This window comes from Nelumbo lutea, chromosome 4, assembly GCF_056320005.1.
Source record: "Nelumbo lutea isolate HS-2025 chromosome 4, American lotus-T2T, whole genome shotgun sequence".
NCBI classification, from domain to species: Eukaryota; Viridiplantae; Streptophyta; class Magnoliopsida; order Proteales; family Nelumbonaceae; genus Nelumbo; species Nelumbo lutea.
The window spans coordinates 14,209,861-14,230,665 of record NC_142687.1 but is presented as its reverse complement, the minus strand read 5'-3'; the positions used below and the strand labels follow the sequence as shown (position 1 = coordinate 14,230,665).

At 40.1% G+C, this 20,805-nt stretch overlaps 1 protein-coding gene and 1 pseudogene across 2 annotated transcripts in view; both read left to right on the top strand.

Annotated features, from left to right (window-relative positions):
* MOS14 (ARM repeat superfamily protein) overlaps nucleotides 1-20,805 on the top strand; it is a 63,471-nt gene that overhangs the window by 12,576 nt on the left and 30,090 nt on the right. For both annotated transcript variants that reach the window (XM_088983920.1, XM_088983921.1), the window contains exons 7-13: nucleotides 4,168-4,208; nucleotides 9,388-9,479; nucleotides 10,082-10,209; nucleotides 12,218-12,293; nucleotides 12,464-12,584; nucleotides 12,662-12,761; nucleotides 13,056-13,137. In XM_088983920.1, coding sequence (XP_088840046.1) covers nucleotides 4,168-4,208; nucleotides 9,388-9,479; nucleotides 10,082-10,209; nucleotides 12,218-12,293; nucleotides 12,464-12,584; nucleotides 12,662-12,761; nucleotides 13,056-13,137 — 640 coding nt within the window. The remainder of the gene's footprint in view (nucleotides 1-4,167; nucleotides 4,209-9,387; nucleotides 9,480-10,081; nucleotides 10,210-12,217; nucleotides 12,294-12,463; nucleotides 12,585-12,661; nucleotides 12,762-13,055; nucleotides 13,138-20,805) is intronic.
* On the top strand, nucleotides 11,062-11,499 carry LOC148854076 (large ribosomal subunit protein eL43z pseudogene; annotated as a pseudogene).

The following is a 20,805-nucleotide window of genomic DNA, read 5'->3' as shown; positions in this document are numbered from 1 at the left end:
TTTAAGACCTTAACATGAACTTGTTTGGGTTTGTTTCAAGGGGCTCGGTTGGGGTTTGGGGGCAGAGCCCCTGGTCCAGCCACTGTGCTTAAAAATACAAAAAAAAGCACAAAGTTTAACCAAGGCATGCTGGATGCCTGGACTGAGGCACAAGGTGCACCAGGCACACTAGACGCGCCTTGGTAAGGTGCAAGCCTTGAGATGCGCCGTGCCTATGCGCCTAGGTGCGCTTTTCAATCACTGATAGATACCCCATTCCTATACAAGATTAACCCTGGATTGGGGTGTTATAGCCCCAATTAAAACCTTGTCTATTAGTTCCTTCTTTAGCAAGTCAATCCATCAGTGAGCTTGCTGATAGTTGGATCCATCTGATTGAACTATTCATATTCCTGGCCAAAGATCTAGATCCTTTATACATCTATTTTATGATCATTATTGGGTCACCTTTCACTTCTATATATATATATATATATTTGATAAGTAAAGAGTCATATTCCACCTTTCACTTCTATATTTCTGTACCCTAATGAGCATTTCACCCATAGTCCTTGTAGGAGAGAGAATAGTTCAGCCTGTATTGAATTTCCATTAGCCATTGGTACTGAGTATACCTTCCAGGATGTCTCCTTGATGGTTTCAAAAAGCTTTACCAGTTTTGACCTCTGGGTATTACTGAAGCTATAGCTGCCAAAGTTTAGTTTAATAGAGTTAAGAGGAAAGCCAGTGCTGAGGAGCTAATTTTCTTCTAGATGATGATGAAGCTATGTACTGCCATCCTCTAAGAATATCATTTGTGGTGAAAGCTTTCAATTCCTCCATTGTTTCAAATCATTGCACCACCCTAATGCTTATTGATGTAACCGTTTTTGGCCACGTACCAATATTTTGTGATGTAAATTTTTTTGGCTAAGTACCTCGTCATTTGACCTGGTGGTGGCGTGCCTTAGTGATGAGCTACTTGGTGGTGAACCGCCTACTGGTGAACTGCTTGGTGGAGAACTGCTTGGGGGCGAACTGCCTAGTGACGAACTGCCCGGTGGCGAACTGTTTGGTGGCGAACTGCCTGGTGGCGAGCTGCCTGGTGGCGAACTGCCTGGTGGCAAGCTGCTCGGTGGCGAACTGCCTGGCGGAGAGCTACCTGGTGGCGAACTCCCTACGAGGTGGCCAGTGACTTAGAGAATGGTGGAGCTCCTTGGTGCGGCGCAATCCGACTGCCCTCAGCATGAGGTGGTCTTCTTTCCTTTGTAGGCAGTGGGAGCTAAGGGACCTGCGAGAACTCCATCTTTTCCTCCTCTTTGTAGGTGGCGGGAGCTGAGGGACCTGCGAGAACTCCATCTTTTCCTCCTCTTTGTAGGCGGCGGGAGTTGAGGGACCTACGAGAACTGAATCAAAGGTCCCGGGGGTATTTTCTCGGCGGGGGCTCTCCGACGCTTAAGTTAGCACTCTTATTGTAGAGAGCCTTGAAGATAATATGAGAGAGTTAGAGAGCAGGGGTTACTTCCCATTTTTTTCATCCTCCTCCTCTTTGGGGGGTGATGTCTTTATATACCGGAGTCCTCGCGGGTTAGGTGGGTGAAAAGCCTCCAAACGGTAAGACTCGTCACATCCTGTCAGAACCGGGGTACGGTGGTGAACTCCTCGAGGTCGTCAGGCTGGCGCTTGTGTTAGGCGGCCAGGTCGGCGCCTGGGTCGGATTGTAAGGGGGGCGCCTGCATCAGTCGGCGGGTCGGTGTCTGGGCCAGGTCGTCAGGTTGGCGCCTGTGTCAGTCGGCAGGTCAGTGTCTAGGTCAGGTTTGTCGGTGGGCGTCTTATGGGCGGCTTGGTCGGATCATGTGCTAGGCTGGTCCAGGTCGCGCAGGCCACGTGCCGGGCCGTGCGCAGTTCGCGCAGGTCGTGCGCAGATCGCGCAGGCGCGCGTCCTATTGTTCTTGTTGAAAACACCAAAAGGGGATGAGAGGATGAAGATACGGATTTGAAAAAGGATGTATGAGAGAACTGTTAGTAAGACCTAAAGCCCAAACGATGCAGGCCTCACCCAAACAGCAGCTCATTAGGTGGATGAAATAGGCCTTAAGAAAGCTGGAAACAAGCCACAAAGCCCTCAGCTTGTTAGTTTGAAACTTGGCCTTGATTTTCCCAACAAAGTAGGTTGGACAGAAATTGAAGTGATTAAATAATCAATAGATCAACTGAAAACACAATTTATAAAAGAGTGAAGATAAGCTCAAATAGAGCTTACAGGTCTGTTAAAACAAATAGAAAGAGCTGGTGAGGATGGATGTTGTACTACTTAGAGAGAGGACTGCAGAAATTTAGTAATAAAAAGATGCAAAGTGAAAGAAAGGAAAACAATGAGAAAGTAATAAGAGGAAAGATCTTGAGGAGATAACCCAGAAATGCATAAAACATAAGAATAATATGAAAAATGAACTCGGAATAATATGATTTGTGATTCAATAGTCAAATACTCAACAAAGTATTAAGCTGCCTGCAGTAAGCTAAGGATAGGTTGCAATGGATCGGGGAGGAAAGAAGGAGAGGTGTGGTGTTAAGAGTTGATGTTGGGAAGTTGGAGGAAAGGATGAGGGTGCTGAACGCCAGTCTGGTAAGAAAATTTGTTGGACTGGATCTAGATGTAGACAAGGTGGAAGCCTGGGTGAGTCTTGAATGGGGACGTGACAAGGTTTTGGAGAATAGGAAGTTGAACGCAGGGCCATACCTCTTTATGTTCCACTGTAGAGGTTGGGCTGAGAAGGTGCCGGAAGCAGAACTGAGGGTGGAGAGGGATCTCGACCTCAGATTGGGGTGGTGGTTTCCTGCAGCAGGAGCCTTGAACAAAGAAGGAAAGAGGAAGAGAAGGTCAATTTGGATCACTCTAGTTGGACTACCATTACATGCTTGGTGTGTCATTACGCTTGAGGAGTTGGGGAAGTTCTGTAGGGGGTATCTGAAATTTGATGATAAGAATAGGAGCTGGGATAGATTGGATATGGCCAGACTACTGGTAGAAGTAGAGGATATTTCTGACATTTTGAATAGAATGAAGTTGTTATTCGCAGGGAAAGCGATGAATTAAGGATAGTCGTGAAAGGGGAAAACAACACATCTTTGAGTTGGGCTCAAGAGAATAGTGGGAAAAGCGAAGTTTTGGATGAGGGGGAGGAAGGATCTGATAGCAGGGACAGTGTTCACAGTGCAGACAGTAGGAAGGTGAAGAGTCATCCAGAGGAAGAAGGCAGAGAGTATTGAAACCAAAGGGATGTGTGGGAGTGGGGGAAGGTGGAGAAGAAACGACACAGGAAGCTCAGGAATCCATTGAGGTTTAAGTTCGCATGGGGTCCACAGGGTAAGAAGAGGAGATTTTAACAAATTTCGAAGGGGCCATTCCTCAAGTGGGCTAGGGGTCAGGAGGGGTAAGGGTACAATTGAAAAGAAATCTAGTAAAAAAGGTCCTTTGAAAATTTTGAAAGGCAGAGAAGATTCAAGAAAACAGGACGGAGATTGGGTGTGGGTGATAACCAGGTTTAAGGGATGCAAGTACTCCATAGGACAAGAGGCTGGGAAAAAAAATGGCACCAGTACCCACCACCACAAAAGGACAAGGCTCCCCCAATCCCCCTCCCCAATCTCAAAATAACAAACTCATCAACTTAACATTGGACAAATACAAATTAGAGCCCTCCACCCAATTCAGGCCTCACCTCCTAGCTTATGACCCTTGCAACAACTGAAGCTCAAAAGCTTTATGAATGTCTTTTCTATTCTTTTAGCTGCATGGGAGGGGGGGGGGGTTATTTATTGCCTCTAAACTCAAGACAATCCATTCAATCTCATTATACATGGTCAACATGCTTGGCCTCTTCTTTGATATGTTAAGTGCAGAATGTTTCTGCCCTTGTCTTTTAGTTTTCTTTTATAAGCTCACTACTGACTGTGGCTCTTACAATAAACCATTTTTATCTTCTATATTCATATTCATGTTGGTAATAATCTCTCTTGTCTTTAATTCTAAAATTTTGTTAATGTCATTTTATAGAGCCTTATTTAAAAAGCTTCTATATGAGTTAGAAGTATCATGCTTAATACTTGCATATGCTTCCGTTTGATTTCTTACTTCTGTGGATGTTTTCATGTCTCTAGTTTGTTTGCTGTTTTGGTTGACAGGTGCTCGAGGCCTTTGCTTCTTGGCTTCGTCTAAGACATGGGTATGTCCACCTCCTCTCACACAGCAAGATTCACAGTATTGGCTTCAGGAAAAAAAATATTTATTTCCTTCCAAAGTTAAAAGTTCTCAAATGGCTTAAACACTTTATTTTTGGACAAAAGTAAAATGTTGGAGAAATAATGGATAAACAAGAATTTTCTCATGACACTTGGAAGATGTTGAAATGGGCATGATTATAAACCTGGTATCCAAATTACTGAAAACACATGTTGCAATTACGAAAAACTTAGTCTTGTTAACCTATTGCATAGATTGGAAAGATGCCTCATCTCTTATCTTGCAAATCCTAAAGGCTTATTTATGGTTAAATAGTTGTATTTAGTGCCAGTGCAATTGGAGTCTTTTCTTTTCGTTTTTTGGGAGAATTTACTTGGAATAACCATGTTCCATCCAAAGGAGCTTTTCTTTTTCTTCTTTTTTCTCCCTTTTTTTTCCAATTAGCAACGGTAAGTATATAATTGAGTACAAGGAAGTTAAATAATAGAGCCATGGGTCTAGTACAAGAAATGAATGTGGGCCTGAGGAAGGCTGACCCCAGTGTATGGGCTCCTATATAAAAGTGGCCAGTGGTTTTTTTCTTTCTTTTTCTCTTTTCCTTTTTTTTTTTTTTTCCTATGTTATGGTTATGGGTTACCTTTCTTTACGAGATCCTGTTGGTCATCATCATTCAAGGATTTAGTCCATCTCCAATATTTTTTCTATGATAAACATACTGAAATAGTGAGAGGATTTTGCTTGATAGTAAAGGTTCTGGAGGGTTGGATGTTGAATTTTTTGATTATAATCTAGAGGTTCAATGATCAGCCGAACAGTTTGTGGAGGAAGTTAGTCTCAGACTCTCAGCCAAGTATGGGCCTGCATCAAGAGACTGGGAGACTGAGAACTCTAGAACCTCATACGGTTCCATCAGCAACTTTAACCTTATCCTTACCAGATAAAACATGATAAGATGAAAACAGTGAAGACTTACCAATCATATGGTTTGTAGCCCCTGAATTGATGATCTGAGGTGACTGAGAAGGGAGTGATGAAACGTGGAGGGAGCAATAGAGGTTTCCTCTAGTTGCCTAAGGACACACTCAAATTACTCAATCTGATCATGCATAGTACTTAGACAACCTTCCTTAGGTGGCTGAACTGGAGAAGTGTTACCCTGAGTCAATTTCTATTGACCATTGTGGTTAGGTGTGGAGGAAGCAATATATTTTTTTGATCAGAAAAGAAATTCATTTATTGATTTAAATTTGAAATTAAGTTACAACAATTCCCAAAACAAAGGTTAGGTTACAACAATGCCCAACATAAGGATGGTCTATAAGCTCCTTGCTTGGCTAACACATCCTCCAACCCATTAGCTTCCCTTTTAACCCATTTGAAAGTATAGTTAAATTTCTTTGCAAGTTGGTCAATCTGTCTAAAAGTGAATCTGGGTTTCCAAGGTGCTTACTCGATTTGCTTTGCCCATGTTATGATCAGAGGGGAGTCTCCAATTTCTAACTCTCTTGCCCCTAACTGTTCAGCAAGCTTCAGTCCTTGCACCAGGTGTGTGCCTTTTGAAAGGGGTGCGCCTAGGACCTGGGCGAGGTGCATAACCCAAAAAGCGCCATGCCTGTGCACCTAGGCGCGGCTCAGATGCACCTTTTAAATCACTGGTTTGATCTATCTCTGATTGGTGTCGATCTCAAGGGAAAAGAAAAACTTACTTGAAAAAGCTGATCGCCACTTCCAATCCCAGTCTGAACCCTAATCTTGATCTTTCTTGTTTTTCCCTGATTCTTCCTGATTACTAGGCACTCTCCAAGACTCTGCAAATCCTTGAACAACTGCTAAACCCTTCCAGTAACCTCCAAGAATCAGCTGATGGATAGATTTTGTTAAACCTCCAGTCCTAGGAAGTTCTCATGCAGTCAGCTTGATCAGACACACACCTAGATTGGCTCTGATACCAAGTTGGATAATTAGGACTGTAATCAGTCCAATTCTTGATGCGAGTTTAATGAGAAAAAAATAACAGAAAAGAAAAAGAGAATAGAGAGAAGAGAGAAGAGAGAGATGAGAGGAAGAATGTGGGTTGACTATGGTTACTGCTACTCAACTATTTATATTAACAACATAAATAAGGCAGCAATTACACTAATGCCCCTACTGCTTACATAAGCAAATAACTAACATAATAAACATCACTAACAGCAAATATAAAACAGCAAACAAGTAACAGCAGCAGTGGGAACCACAATAAATAACTGACAGCAATATAACAGTAAACATTATTGCTCTACATCTCTACAGAATACCTTTGAATTCTCCATTCTTATAGTTTATCTGCATTAAATCCTCTGTTCTTCCCTTGAAACTTTGTACTTGTTAGGCTTTACCATGTAAGTCCCGACAAAACTCTTTTGTCAATCAAATCTCTTGCAATGATTGCACCATGACTTATCCTTGTCTCCTCCTCCCTTTTCTGTACCTTACCTTTCTTATTTTCACCCTTAGACAAATAAAGCATTCTGCTCCCCCTCAATGGGATTCATAGCTGCTCTCCGCCCCCATGTCTCTCTATGGACACTTTTGCCCCCACCATCCCTTTGAATTTACTTCTTTGCCAATCCAACTTTCTCCCTTGTTTTCCTCTTCCAAGTGATGATTCACCTCCTCATCCTCCTCTGCTACAGTTCTCTTGGCCTCCTCAGGCTATCGTGTAATAGGGGCGATCATGGGCCGAGCCGGTCCGGGCTTTGCACTTATGATAAGGGCTATAGCTTAGGCCCGGGCCCGGCTTGGCCCGGGGTTCTGGGCCTGAAACATAAGCCCTAGCCCAAGTCTATACGAGCCCGGGCCGGGCCGGGCCTGATTCTGGGCCAATGTCACTCATTTATAAAACATCACATATCTATAATATTTTATATTAAATGACATAACATGCATATAAACTTATTTTATACATTATATAATATAAAATATTACATATAATGTAAATTATACATGTCATGTTATAATATTTATATATAAAATATATAATATAATGTAAAATAACATGTATACATATGTGTACATTATACACAAAATGTGTAAGTTTAAATATATGCGGGCCGGGCCCTAAAATTTGCGGGCCTGATGTGGGCCCGGGCCCGGGCTGGGTCTGAACACAAAACCCAGGCCCAAGCCCGGAGTTTCTGGGCCGGGCTGAAATGATCACCCCTACCGTGTAACCTTCACATCCTTGGTGTCTACATTGACCTTGCAGATTGCATAGACATCCTATCTTCCCCTTCCACCCCTACTCTGAGATCATACCATTCAGTCCATTCCCCTGCAAACTGAAATCTCAAAATGCTTGGGATACAAGAGACCTCATCCACCTTCACCGGGATTCTCACCATGTCCAACTTATCCCATGTTCCATTTCTATTATCAAAAACAAGGAACTCATGCACTCGATGCATGCAAATGAATGCCTACTACTCCTAGCCACACTGCACTTATTCTCTTCACATTATTAATCACCCCTGCCACTGGGAACCACCTCCACAACCGTAAGTCTACCTCTCTTGATTTAATTTTTCTGTACCCAGAAACCAATCCACTGAGTCTTTCTCATGCCCATCATCCTTTCCTTTATTCCAAAGCCGTTCAGGCTTCTATCCTCTCTGCGTCCACCTTGCTTGCCAAAATCTTCCAACTAAACTTGCTTGAGGGACTTTCATCCTCTCCTCCATCTTCCCCACCTTCCTAACATCAATGTGAACCATCACAGACTTCATCGTTCCCATCCTGTCCATCCTCTCATCCACAGACTTCATCTTCCCCACTGGTGAGTGGCTCCAAATAGTTGTAATTAAGATTTAGTTGAGTTGATTTATCATTATGCTCTATAGTCCCCATCAACCAATCTGTAACTTACTATTACAGAAAGATAATGATTTATGAATTTATAATTTGACAGAAAACATGGCTCTTGATAGAGCACAATGGCAGGACAGAGTTTGTTTAGTCAACCTCAATTGGTTGAGGTTAGAAGTTAAGTGGAGTTCAGTTGAGTTCTAAGGTTCATTTATAGTATAAAAATCTAGAAATTTTATTCATCAACCAAAGGGGTCTTGATGGGCTTACATTTTAAGAGGCTGGCAAATGGTGGTTGTTTCTGCGACTAGAAAACATCACAAGATGGCGAAGTGGCGAACTCCAGAAATGGGACAAATAAAGTTAAACTTTGATGGGTGCTGTTAAAGGAACTCTGGACTATCCGGTATTACCATATTAGGGGGCTTCTCGGAGATCAAGGGAGAACAAATTTTCAACGTTTTTCAGGCCTAGCTGGTCTGCTGGTGAAGGAATATCTCTAAAAGCATAATTGTTTGGAGAGCCAAAGTTCTGGCAGCCATCCTTGACTGCTTGTTTGGGTGGATTCCAAAAGAAAAAATAATAACTGGGCTGGGCAGATGCTCTAGCTAGAACATGGGTTACAAAAGGGACCTTGTCGTTAATTTTGGGGGGGGGGTCGGAGGCACACCAGGTCAAAGGGGAATTTTAAGACTGTAACCCTATGGCATCAATTATGGCATAGTCATATGTATGCTATTGTTTAGTTTCTATCTTCCTTTGCTTTTGGGGATGTTTGGATTTTTTCCATGATTATAAATTAATAAAATTTACTGTTATTATTAATGACACTTATCTGACAATCAAAAAATTATAGCTTACCATCCCACCGCTGTCAGTAACCACTATTTCGTTTCCCCATCTGCAGAGGTGATTAGATTCAAAATTCTTGGGGTAAACAATTTGACTATGTTGCCCCGACAATCCTAACAATTATTTAGTGCTAATTGGTTGTAAATGGATAAGGTCTTTGCTTTTTAATTCCGGTTAATGATCTACCTCTGGATATATGGCCAGAGGCCATATATATGAAACTCCTTCCTGTAATTACTTTTTGCTCTACCCTTCTCTCCTGGGTTATTAAGAGAACAATTTTAAAATTCAGGGCTGTTTGCTAGTTCAGTGGGCTGTGGAGTGATTGTGATTGTAGCTTGCTAGTTTGATAAAATTTATTCTTATTGGTGCTACAGAACTGGGCTTAGAACCCTTCTTCTCCTACCATTTATCTTGCCTTATGTTGAATATGATGTTGAACTTGTTTTTTTCTATTTTTATTTCAGGATTCCTGCTTCTGTTCTTGCTTCACATCCTCTGGTGCTTACAGCTCTCTCTGGTTTGAACTCTGAGCAGCTCTCAGAGGCAGCTGTAGATGGTATGGCAATTCAAACATGCTATTTCAAAAGAGCTAACTTCGTAGAATTTTTATGTTTATCTGCTTTCTAGTAGATATAAACTTTCATCCTAAGCTTTATGTAGATTTTTTGTCATTTTGCAATCATGGTTCTTTCATGCTTTTCCTCATCTGTCGATGAAAGAGGCAAAAGCAGAAATTTATGTAAGAAGTCACTTTTACTTATAAAAAAAAAATAGAAAAAAAAGAAAAAAAGAAAAATCATGTTATCACTTTGTTATCTGAAGTTGGCCTTAATCTCAATGGCTCTTGTTACACTTCTTTTGTATGGGGATGTTCATCTTTCTTCTTCTTTGATCTTAACAGATATCATGCTATCAATAGAAAAATGTACTCATAGGGAAGAATCACTCTATAAAGGATTGAGGGCTTGCAGTTCCAAAATTATATGTTTAAACTTCTATGCCGACTTTGACTAGTCACTCTACTTATAGATTTGGGAACTGTTGCATATTTTCTGATGCCATGCAATTTCTTGATAAAAGCATTTATGATGATACTCTTTCTAATCTATAGAACTCCTAACATTTCTTGTGTTTAATGTGTCTTTTCTGTTTATGCAGTAATTTCTGAACTGATACATTACACAGCGGCTGGAAGCTCTGTTGGTCTTTCCTCACAGTTGCCCTTAATTCAAGTACTTGTCCCTCAAGTTATGAATCTGAAGGAGCAACTTAGAGATTCCTCAAAGGTATTGCATCAGATGGATAATTAAAAGTCCATGGTTCGTTACTTATTTTTATGGTTGTAACTTGTATTTTGACCTCATGGCTAAACAGCATAGACCATAAAGATGGGGAACGGTTCCATCTTAGAAGTGATTTTAATGCTGTTTTCGAATTGCTTTCTAGGAGATTAACTAAGAGGTACAAGTAGTGTACCATCCAGTGAGATTGTGTGTGGCTGGTCTCTGATGTAACCCTTCCAAAGTCATTGTCACCTAAGCCTTGTCTCAACTATATGGGTCAGCTTACCTACTTGAATCCTCTTCTTCCATTCTGTTTTATTCGGTCATTGGTGCTCTATCCATTGTTACATTATAGCCCCTTAAATCATTTTTTATTACTTCAACCCATGTCTTTTTTGGTTTGTTTCAAGCTCTTCTAGCCTCTTCAACTTTTAACACATTATTTCTTCTTACTGGTGCTGTAGATGGTCTTCTCTGTACATGACCAAACCATCTTAGTTTGCTTTCCCTCATTTTATCACCCAATGGAGCTACTCCTAGGTTTTTATCTGCTATACTTTCAGATTGGGGGAAGATATATTTGGGCCAAGTCCTCCCAATGTAGCTGGGTTTCAGGTGTATTGAGGGTTGATTAGTTAGCCTATTTGCATGTTATATCTGTTTATTCTATTTTCTTGTATCTGCTTTGTACTTCTTGTATTCTATTTAATAACTTATTATCTTTGTTTATGTCTGTATTATATTATATGCATAAATGCATTTTATGTATATTATACATAATTACATATATTTGTAGCTGCAACAACTACTCATCCCTCTCATATTTGCTCACGGTACTTGCTCTTCGTCAGCTGAGTTCACCAACATGACAAAGAGACTAAGAAGGCCAAAATTGTTGGCAAATATGGCACAAGATATTGTGGCAGTTTACAAAAGCAAATCAAGAACACGGAAGTAAGTCAACTTGGAAAGTACATTTACGAGTTTTGTGGGAAGTGTGCTGTGAAGAGAAAAGTAGTTGGAGTCCGGGGGTGCAAGAACTGTGGTAAAGTGAAGGCTGGGGGTGCTTATACCCTGAACTCAGTCAGTGCAGTAACAGTGAGGAACACTATCCATCATTTGAGGGAACAGACAGAGGGATGAGTAGCTGTTGCAGGCTTGCAGCAACTCTGTTTCGTTGGTAGTAGCAAGTTTTCTTAAAAATTCCAACTTTTGGCGCTGAACTTGGCTAATTAATGACAGGAAGAAGTTGATTTTTGTCTTGCCTAGGAATTATACTAAATGCAGTATTCAGGCATTTTGTAATTTTCATTATTTACCCTGTCACAAAAAAAATTAGAACTTAATATGGAATTGTTTTATTAAACCATTGGAAGGCAATGGGTGGTACTGGGTTCTTTGCTGGCTGTCTTGATTTGCGGGTTGTGAAGGTATTTAGCAAGCAAGGTATTATTCTTTGGAACCCATCCCTGTTCACTATCTGTTGGTGCCTTTGGAAAGAAAGGAATAACGGCTTTTTTCTTTTATTTTTATTTCAAGTGAAGAAATTTTTGCCATTTTAGAGGTGGAACACAATTTACTTTTATGCATCTATATTAGCAGAATTTGAAAGATAAAAGTCTCTTGTTTTTGTAATAATTAGGTAATATTATTTCTGGCTTGTATATGAACTGAAATAGATAATACTTGTACTTAGTTGTAAAGGGGGTCAACTATTGGTAAATTTGATGTTAATACAAATGCATCTTACCCATCAAAGAAGGGACTCAAAGGACCAGTGTTTGGGAATGGGTAAATGTTACTTTTGGCCTGTGTATGAGCGGAAATAGATAATTCATGTACTTAGTTGTAAAGGGGTTTAGTTTCTGGTACTTTGGTTACAAATACATCATACCCATCAAATAAGGGGCTCAAAAGACCAGTTTTCAGTTTATGTTTTAAGTACATGTCTTTTAATGATTATCCTTCTGATAAGTAATTGTAGCAATGATAGTTCTTGATATATTATCAGGATGAAGAAGATGTGAAGGCCATTGCTCGCCTATTTGCTGATATGGGTGATTCTTATGTGGAGTTGATTGCAAATGGTATGCTCCTTAATGTTGCATTGACATTATGTTAGAAATTGTTGTTGGCTTCCATGTGTCAGATTATCCAGAAAGATTTTGTTTGTCTCTTTGATCGGGTTCTACAAATAAATATTTACGCTCGTGCAGTCCACTCACCTAAAATATCATTCATTTTGTTTTTTCTTCAGGTTCTGATGAATCAATGATGATTGTGCATGCCTTGCTAGACGTTGCTTCACACCCAGAATATAACATTGCTTCTATGACATTTAACTTCTGGCACAACCTTCAGGTTAACTTGACTGAAAGGTAAATATCTGGGAATCATGTTCACTTTGCTGGATTACTATCAAACAAAGTATGATTATTGTGATTTAATCTTGTAGGGAGTCCTACTTATCATTTGGAAATGATGCATCCATTGAAGCAGAGCGAAGCAGGAGGCTGCAAATTTTTCGCTCATCATATGAATCACTTGTATCTTTGGTATGCTTTTGGTTTAGGATGTTCAGATTTTTGATGTCATAATGTCAAATGATCTCCATTCATTGGAGATTGTTATTCCTAAAATTGCATCTTTATTTTATGTTGCTGCAACTTATACTTGTTAGTCATCACAAAAGGCAAAAAAAGGAGAATAAAAAATCAGCAGAGAAGTCCTAATTGACCCAATTCAGAAATGGGGGGAAGATGCACCTTTCTGAATTGTATATGTATTGCTTGAATTTTGATCTGATATTATCTATGCTTTGCCCTGAGAGTTGAAGTGCTCCTGCACAGGTTAGCTTTCGTGTTCAATATCCCCAAGATTACCAGGACCTTTCAAGAGAAGACCTCAAGGAATTTAAGCAGACTAGATATGGTAATAAATAGTTATTTTAGTCTACAAGTATTGTTTATCAGCTTTTGGTTATCTTTTAGTGGACATTCCTCCCAAAGTTGCATAATATGCCAGATATAAGCCCCATATAGAACTTGTTCTAATAGCCATCTGTTAATAAGATTTTACTACAAATTCTTGGTAATTTTTTATACTATGTTACACTAGTAGGTCATCTGCATGCATTGTTCTCTTTGAGCATCAGATAAGTGATGCAGGAGCCGAAGAGTGAAAATTGGAAATTTGTTAATTTTTCATGTGTTTGTATTTTTAGGCATTAGGGTTATTTTGATCATTTTGCATGTCTGTAAGGTTCAACCTGTTAATTTGATTTGTCTAGTCACAGTTTAGTTGTAGTTTAGTGTATATGTGCTTGTAAAGTTGACCCTTGGCAGTCTATATGTGCATGTAAAGTTGCAAGATGTGGTAATGAGTTTTGGAGTTTTTTCCCTGCTTCTGTGAGTTGCGGTGACTGGTGAGTGATTTCCAAGGCTCTGGAATGATTCTAGCCTTCTCACTCTCTGTCTCACTCTCTCTGGTCTTCTCTTTCAAGGTTTTGAGCTCAGCCACCCACAACCATCAAAGGCCTGCGAAAAGTGATAAAAAACTATCGTTTATTGTCAACTAAGGCTGTGTTTGGCATTGTTTCTGTGTATTCCTGATTTTGAGGATGAGTTAGAAAAGAACCATTTGTTTAGGATTCAGATTCTGTGAAGGAAACTTCTAGATTGGAAATTAAATATTATAGAAGAATTTCCATCTCATCTTCACAACTTCCATCTGGATCCAAAATCTGAAGATAGCAGATCTTGGAAATGGAGCAGTTCTGGTTGTTTTACAGTAAAATCCATGATACACTATCAGTTCTCCACATCGCCAGATTTTCCCCATAAAAGCTTTTGATGCTTGGATTGCAGACCTTGGGAAATCCCTTACCATGGAAAATATTACCAAAAGAGTCATAAATGTCCCTTCATCCACCCATGTTCTCTGCAACCTCCTATACTTGTACAGCATCTATGCATGGGGGTTGTTCAGTCTTTTTATATAATATTACCTTACCTTTTCCCAAAAGAAAAAGATTCCGATTATACAATACTGTATACTATGTTTGGACAAGCACTCCTGAGAATCACATTTTGATTATAGTTTAACATGCTATGTTATTTTTGTTATAAACCATATAAGAAAACATTGATCTGTTAGGTATTTTAATAGATCTGGTTTAATAATCATTAGGTTGAGTTCAAAATAACAAATCTTACAAGAAATATTAGGACAAGATAACAATAATCTTTTATTGGAAATTCCTCACAAAAACACAAGTAATAATAAAAGTGTAAAAAAAAATATTCTTGAATTTAACAGTAAAAAGAAGAATGGAAGCTGTGAGGAGCACCATATTCTGACCGAGTAGAAGCTGGCGAATGCAAGCTGAAGAAGACGACTGATAAATACAGTCGATCTAAAATTGTTATTTATCCCATTTAATGAATAAAAAAGAAAAACAAAAAAAAAATCACAATATCTGTCTACATGAGGCAGACGACTGCAACCAATTGGTTTTTATCACCATAAAGGACAATGGAAGATATAAGGTGCTCCATTTATGATTGAGTGCAAGCTAGCAGTGTGACAAAATGTTCACAGAGAAGAGGTGTTGAAGGAAGAGGAAGAATTTAGTTTTTTTTATTGCTTGAGTTCTAATTGCATGCAAAATGATGAGAGTGTCCCTCTTTTCACATGTAAATTGGACACACGTGTTTGTTATTTTTAACTAATGCTTAGATGCACATTTCTCTAAAGACACGTTTCTTTCTAGAAGTGAAATTTCTTATGGAAAGCAATCCATGGGATTAGTTTTTACTTTCAAAATGGGCATGTTTCTTAGGAAAATGGAATGCCAAACATCATTCTGATCCTCCAAGTCAAGAGAATTGCCAGACAATTTTGGGGATCGATGCTAAACGTAGCCTAAAAGACTGGGTTTGATCCCTTGTAAGTCTCCTCTCAATTCCCTTCAGTTCTCAACATCCACAAGCCTTTTTTTAGAGAAAGAAACTTCTCTCTCTAAACCTTAACCATCAAAACTTGGGGAAACCCAGGTATGGTTCAGTCGTCCCCCCATATCTAAGACTCCTTTTCATCCCATTGAAACAGTTTTCAAAAATTCCCACTAAAATCCCTTATTCTCAGTAGTTTCTGATTTTGAGAACTCTTATGTTTTGTGTTAAACCTTCTTAAAACCCATCTATAAAAAAAAAACCTTTTTAAAATCCCTCCAAACTCAATCCTCTCATTTGGTTCACTTAACTAAGCCTTCCTCTAACACAATTTGAAGAAATTCCATACCAGTTTTTAGATATTGAAAATTTTGTTCTCTCTTCAGCAGTATACTAACTTCCTAGTTGTATCATACAATCATGAAACCATACAAAGCCTTATTTATCAGAAAAAAGCCATACAAAGCCTCATTCCCCTTGCCCAGACCTACCTCTATCCCCTCGAAGCCGAACCTTAAATCTAATCCTTACCATCATCTTTTTCAGTTTCTCTCAAATTGTTACCAGTCCATCCTTGGATCACATCAGTTGTACATCAAATTGGTATCAGAACAGTCACTCGTACTCATACATCATAAAGGGTTGTCATTTTGCCAATTAAATTTGAAAAGAAGAAAATTTGGGCAAAGAACCAATCTAAAACTATCTATTCAAGTCACTTCTTTCAGGTCATTTTGCCAATTCAATGATCCTGCTTGTTATAATAAATAAAAATTAAAGAACCTCTCTTTTTAAAAGAAAGGAATCGCCAAGAGAGCTCTTATGCTAATATTGCATAGTTTTCTAGCATTAAGTGATATGTGCTTCTTAGCTCCTCTGTGGTAATGCCATTTGCTACTGTAAGTCATAGCTGCAAATTGTTAGAGGCTAAGCTTACCCACTGAACATTTAAAATGCCAAGTATATCTTATTGGACCTGAAAATATAAGTTTAGATTTAGATTTGTATCTGTTATGATTCAGCCTGCCTTGGAGTTCTATTTGTCTTAGATCAGTCACGTAGAGAGAGGTAGAAAGGTGGAAGAAAAAGAGAGAGAGAAAAGTAGAAAGTCTGGTTCGAACTAGAAGTCAAAAAACCTAACTCCCATTCGGCCAGACATGTGCTTTTATTATTAAAATAAATGGAAAAGACATATGTGCCCTTATTTAAGTAAGGAACACTACTTCTAACATAATAGTACAGATCAGCAACCTTAATATAAGTATAAAGACAGAAATACCCCTTATGCTAACACTCCCTCTCAAGTTGGTGAGTATATATCATATAATCCTAGCTTGTTACATATGTAGTTCACTCTTCCCTGACTCAACCCTTTTGTAAATAAGTCTGCCCACTGGTTTCCTATATTAACGTATGCAGCGTCTAGCTCTCCATTCAGCACCTTCTCCCTCACAAAGTGACAGTCAACCTCAATGTGCTTGGTTCTTTCATGAAACACCGGATTAGAAGAAATATGAACTGCAACTTGATTGTCACAATAGAGTTTCATTGGAGTATTGATGTTGTACCCTACTTTCTGTAAAATGTTCCTTAGCCACACTAATTCACAAGCAGTATGTGCCATAGCCCTATATTATGCTTCTGCAATACTTCGTGCCACAACTGTTTGCTTCTTACTTTTCCATGTCACCAGGTTACCCCCCTGGAAAGTGCAATAGCTTGTGGTAGACCGCTTATCAGACATAGAACCGGCCCAATCAGCATCAGAATACCCTTTTATTTCAAGTTTTCCGCCACTTCTGCGACTCGGAACCTCTTTTAAATACCTCACAATTCTCAGAACTGCATTTCAATGAGGAATCAGAGGTTTCTGCATGAACTAACTTACCACACTAACCACAAATGAGATGTCTAGCCTAGTAATGGTTAAGTAGTTCAGTTTACCTACAAGTCATCGGTATTTGCCAGGGTCTTCAAACACTTCACCCATATCACTACTTAGCCTAGTATTTGTGTCCATAGGTGTTTCAGTTGGTTTAGCACCCAACAAGCTTGTTTCTTCCAACAAATCAGGCACATTTTTCTTCTGGCACAGATTAATACCATACTTAGATCTCACTACCTCTATCCCCAAGAAATATTTCAGTTTACTAGGATCCTTTGTCTGAAAATGATCTTGTAGATAAGTCTTTAGCCTGCCAATACCCTTGTTATCATTCCCGGTAATAACAATATCATCTACATACACCACCAATAGTATTTTTCCTCCCGGAGAGTCATGATTAAATACATAATGATCAACTTGGCACTGTTTCATACCAAACTTCTTTACCACCTCACTGAACCTACCAAACCATGCTCAAGGAGACTGTTTAAGCCCATATATAGCCTTCCTTAGTCTGCACACCTTACCATCTTCCCCTGAGCAACAAACCCTGGAGGTTGCTCCATGTAGACCTCCTCAAGTAAAGCACCATGCAAAAAGGCATTCTTGATATCAAGCTGATATAGCGGCTAATCATACATCGCTACAAGAGAGATCACAACACGAACTGACCCTATCTTAGCAACTGGTGAAATGGTCTCTGTGTAGTCAATACCATAGGTTTGGGAGTACCCTTTTGCAACCAAGCGCGCTTTCAGGCGCTCAACACTACCATCAGGTAGATACTTAACTGTATAAACCCATTTACAACCAATAACTTGTTTCCCAGGAGGCAGAACGGTGAGGTCCCAAGTATGACTATGATGAAGGGCTGAAAGTTCTTCCATCGCACGGCACCACCCTGGAGAGGCAAGGTCTTCCTGGACATCCTTAGGGACAACAACTGATGATAACAAGGTGACAAACTGGCGATGGGAGGCGGAAAGGTGAGTAAGTGAAACATAATTAGAAATAGGATGAAGGGTGCAAGTGCGTTTGCCTTTCCACAAGGCAATGGGAAGATTAAGATCAGATGCTGGGTTCGGGTTTTGAGCCGGATCTGTCGACGATGATGTAGCCGGAGGAGTAGTAGCTGGTGCGCGAGGGCGATGTGTATACACTTGACGGATAGGTGGGCATTCAACATGTGGTGGCACTGGAGGCAAGGATTTGGTCACGGATGGAGCAAGGGGAAGAGGGTCGGCAACGGGAAGTGGAAGAGGAGGAGGTGACGAGGAGGAAGAAGTATCATCGGACCCCAAAAAGAACGGAGTAGACTCAAAGAAGGTGACATCAACACACACAAAGAGTTGTCGAGAACTAGGATGGTAATACTTATACCCTTTCTGGGTCCGAGAATAGCCAAGGAAGATGCACTTGAGAGAACGAGCATCGAACTTGTCATTCCTGGGACCCAGATTATGGACAAAGTAGACACACCCAATTACCCTAGGCATAAGAGGAAACAGGGACAAAGCGGGAAACAAGACCGTAAACAGAGAATGACCATCAAGGATGAACGTGGGCATCCGATTAATTAGAAAGCAAGAGGTAAGCATTACATCACTCCAAAAGTGTTTGGGAACATTCATGTGATGCATTAGGGATCGTGCTGTTTCCAGGAGATGGCGATTCTTTCTCTCAGCCACCCCGTTTTGTTGTGGGGTGTAGGTACATGAGGTCTGATGTATAATGCCGTGTTGGTCCAAGTATTCTTGAAATGATGAGGATAAATATTCATGGCTATTATCAGAATGAAAAACTTTAATGTGGGTACCAAATTGATAACGAATCTCGTCATAAAATTTCTGAAAAATGGTAAACAATTCACTTCTTTCTTTCATTAGATAGAGCCACGTCATCCTTGAAAAATCATCTACAAAAATGACAATATCTATATCCATTATATGATATCACTTTATAAGGACCCTAAACATCGGAATGATATAAAGAAAAAGGACTTGACACATGGTTATCAACCCTAGAACTAAAGGGAACACGATGGTGTTTCCCAAACTGACACGACTCACAATCCAAAACAAAAAATTGACTCAAAGACGGAACCAAAGACTTCAAAACTTTTAGCGTTGGATGACCAAATCGGCAGTGCCACTGGAGAGGAGAAAGGGATGACTGGAGAGCTATTGAAGTTCTGCCACCACTGTCAAGATAATACAGTCCACCAGCTTCATGCCCTCCACCAATCTTCATCCCCGTCTTGAGATCCAGAAAAACACACATAGAAGGATAAAAAGTAATGGATCAATTAAGTGATTTGGTCCGCTTACTAACAAACATAAGATTAAAAGGCAATTTAGGAACATACAAAACTGAGGATAGGGATACAGGGTCTAGGTCAACATTACCAACACCACAAATTGAGGATGTGGAACCATTAGCAAGGGTGACAGATTGTGATGTTGAGCAATGAGATAGGGAAGAAAACACACCTGGAGTTCCAGTCATGTGATCGGAGGCTCCAGAGTCAATGATCCAAGGATTGGGTGTGGATGCCAAACAAACCATACCTGAGTGAGCGAAAGTAGCTGTGTTCTGCTGTGATGTGGATTGGATAAACCTCTCATATTCATCACGGGGAACACTCACCATCTCCTTCACGGGACCATTTGTGGATGTAGGAGGCATCTGATAAGATGAACGATTCTCCTGTCTAAAGTTGGAACTGGTGTCACTAGTCACAACATGATTGGCCCAGGTTGAGGGTGGACCATGTAGATCATAACAATAGTTAATGGTATGTCCATCCATACCACAATGAGTGCACCTCCTCGGGCCTGAGCCACATCCTCTACCACAAGCTCTCCCTGAATCTCTGCCTCCAGTACGACCACCACTACGATTATAAGTGGGCCCACCATTGCCACTTCGGCCATACACCGGACCACTACTACCACCACGGCCAGACTGAGCTCCCCGAGCTCCACCTCTAGCACCACGACCTCTCGACACAGCAAAGGCAGATCTATCTGAGATATTAGAGTTCTCAGTAGATCCGATAGAAGTCCTTCGGAGTCGAGCAAATACCTCTTCTAAAGAAGGGAGAGCTGATCCTCCTAGTATCTAAGCCCGTACTGGTTCATATTAAAATTTCAGTCCCACCAAAAATGGAGTCACATCAAGCTGTTCTCTCTGTTGTTGCTGAATTTTAACATCAGAAGTGAGAGGGTGATAGACATTCAGCTCATTACGTATGTTTCTCATACTGGCATAGTATTCCTCAAGACTCTGATTACCTTGTTGCAGATTAAAGTACTCTTGATACAGTTTATATACTCTGGTTGTATTGTCCTGACCCAAATATAATTTCTTCGCATGGTCCCACACATCTTTGGCAGTGTCAGGAAACATGAAATTTACACTAATCCTGGGTTCCATACTATTCCATAACCATGTGATGATCTGAGCATCCTCTTGCTCTCAGTCTTCATACTCGTGAGAGTCAGTGGAGGGTTTCTCCTCTCTTATGTGTTTTACTTTCTTCTTTGCCTTCAGAAAGACTTCGACGGATTTAGCCCAAGGCACACAATTCTCTCCATTTAGTTTAATGGAGGTCATCTGAACATTAAGGTAGTCTGTAGGCACCATCACATTAGATTTACAATCACTGTTATCTCCCATTCTGTTATCACCGATTCTGCACATTTGCTGAATTCTATTATCACTGAATTCTGCACACTGCACACGACTAGATCACACTGATTT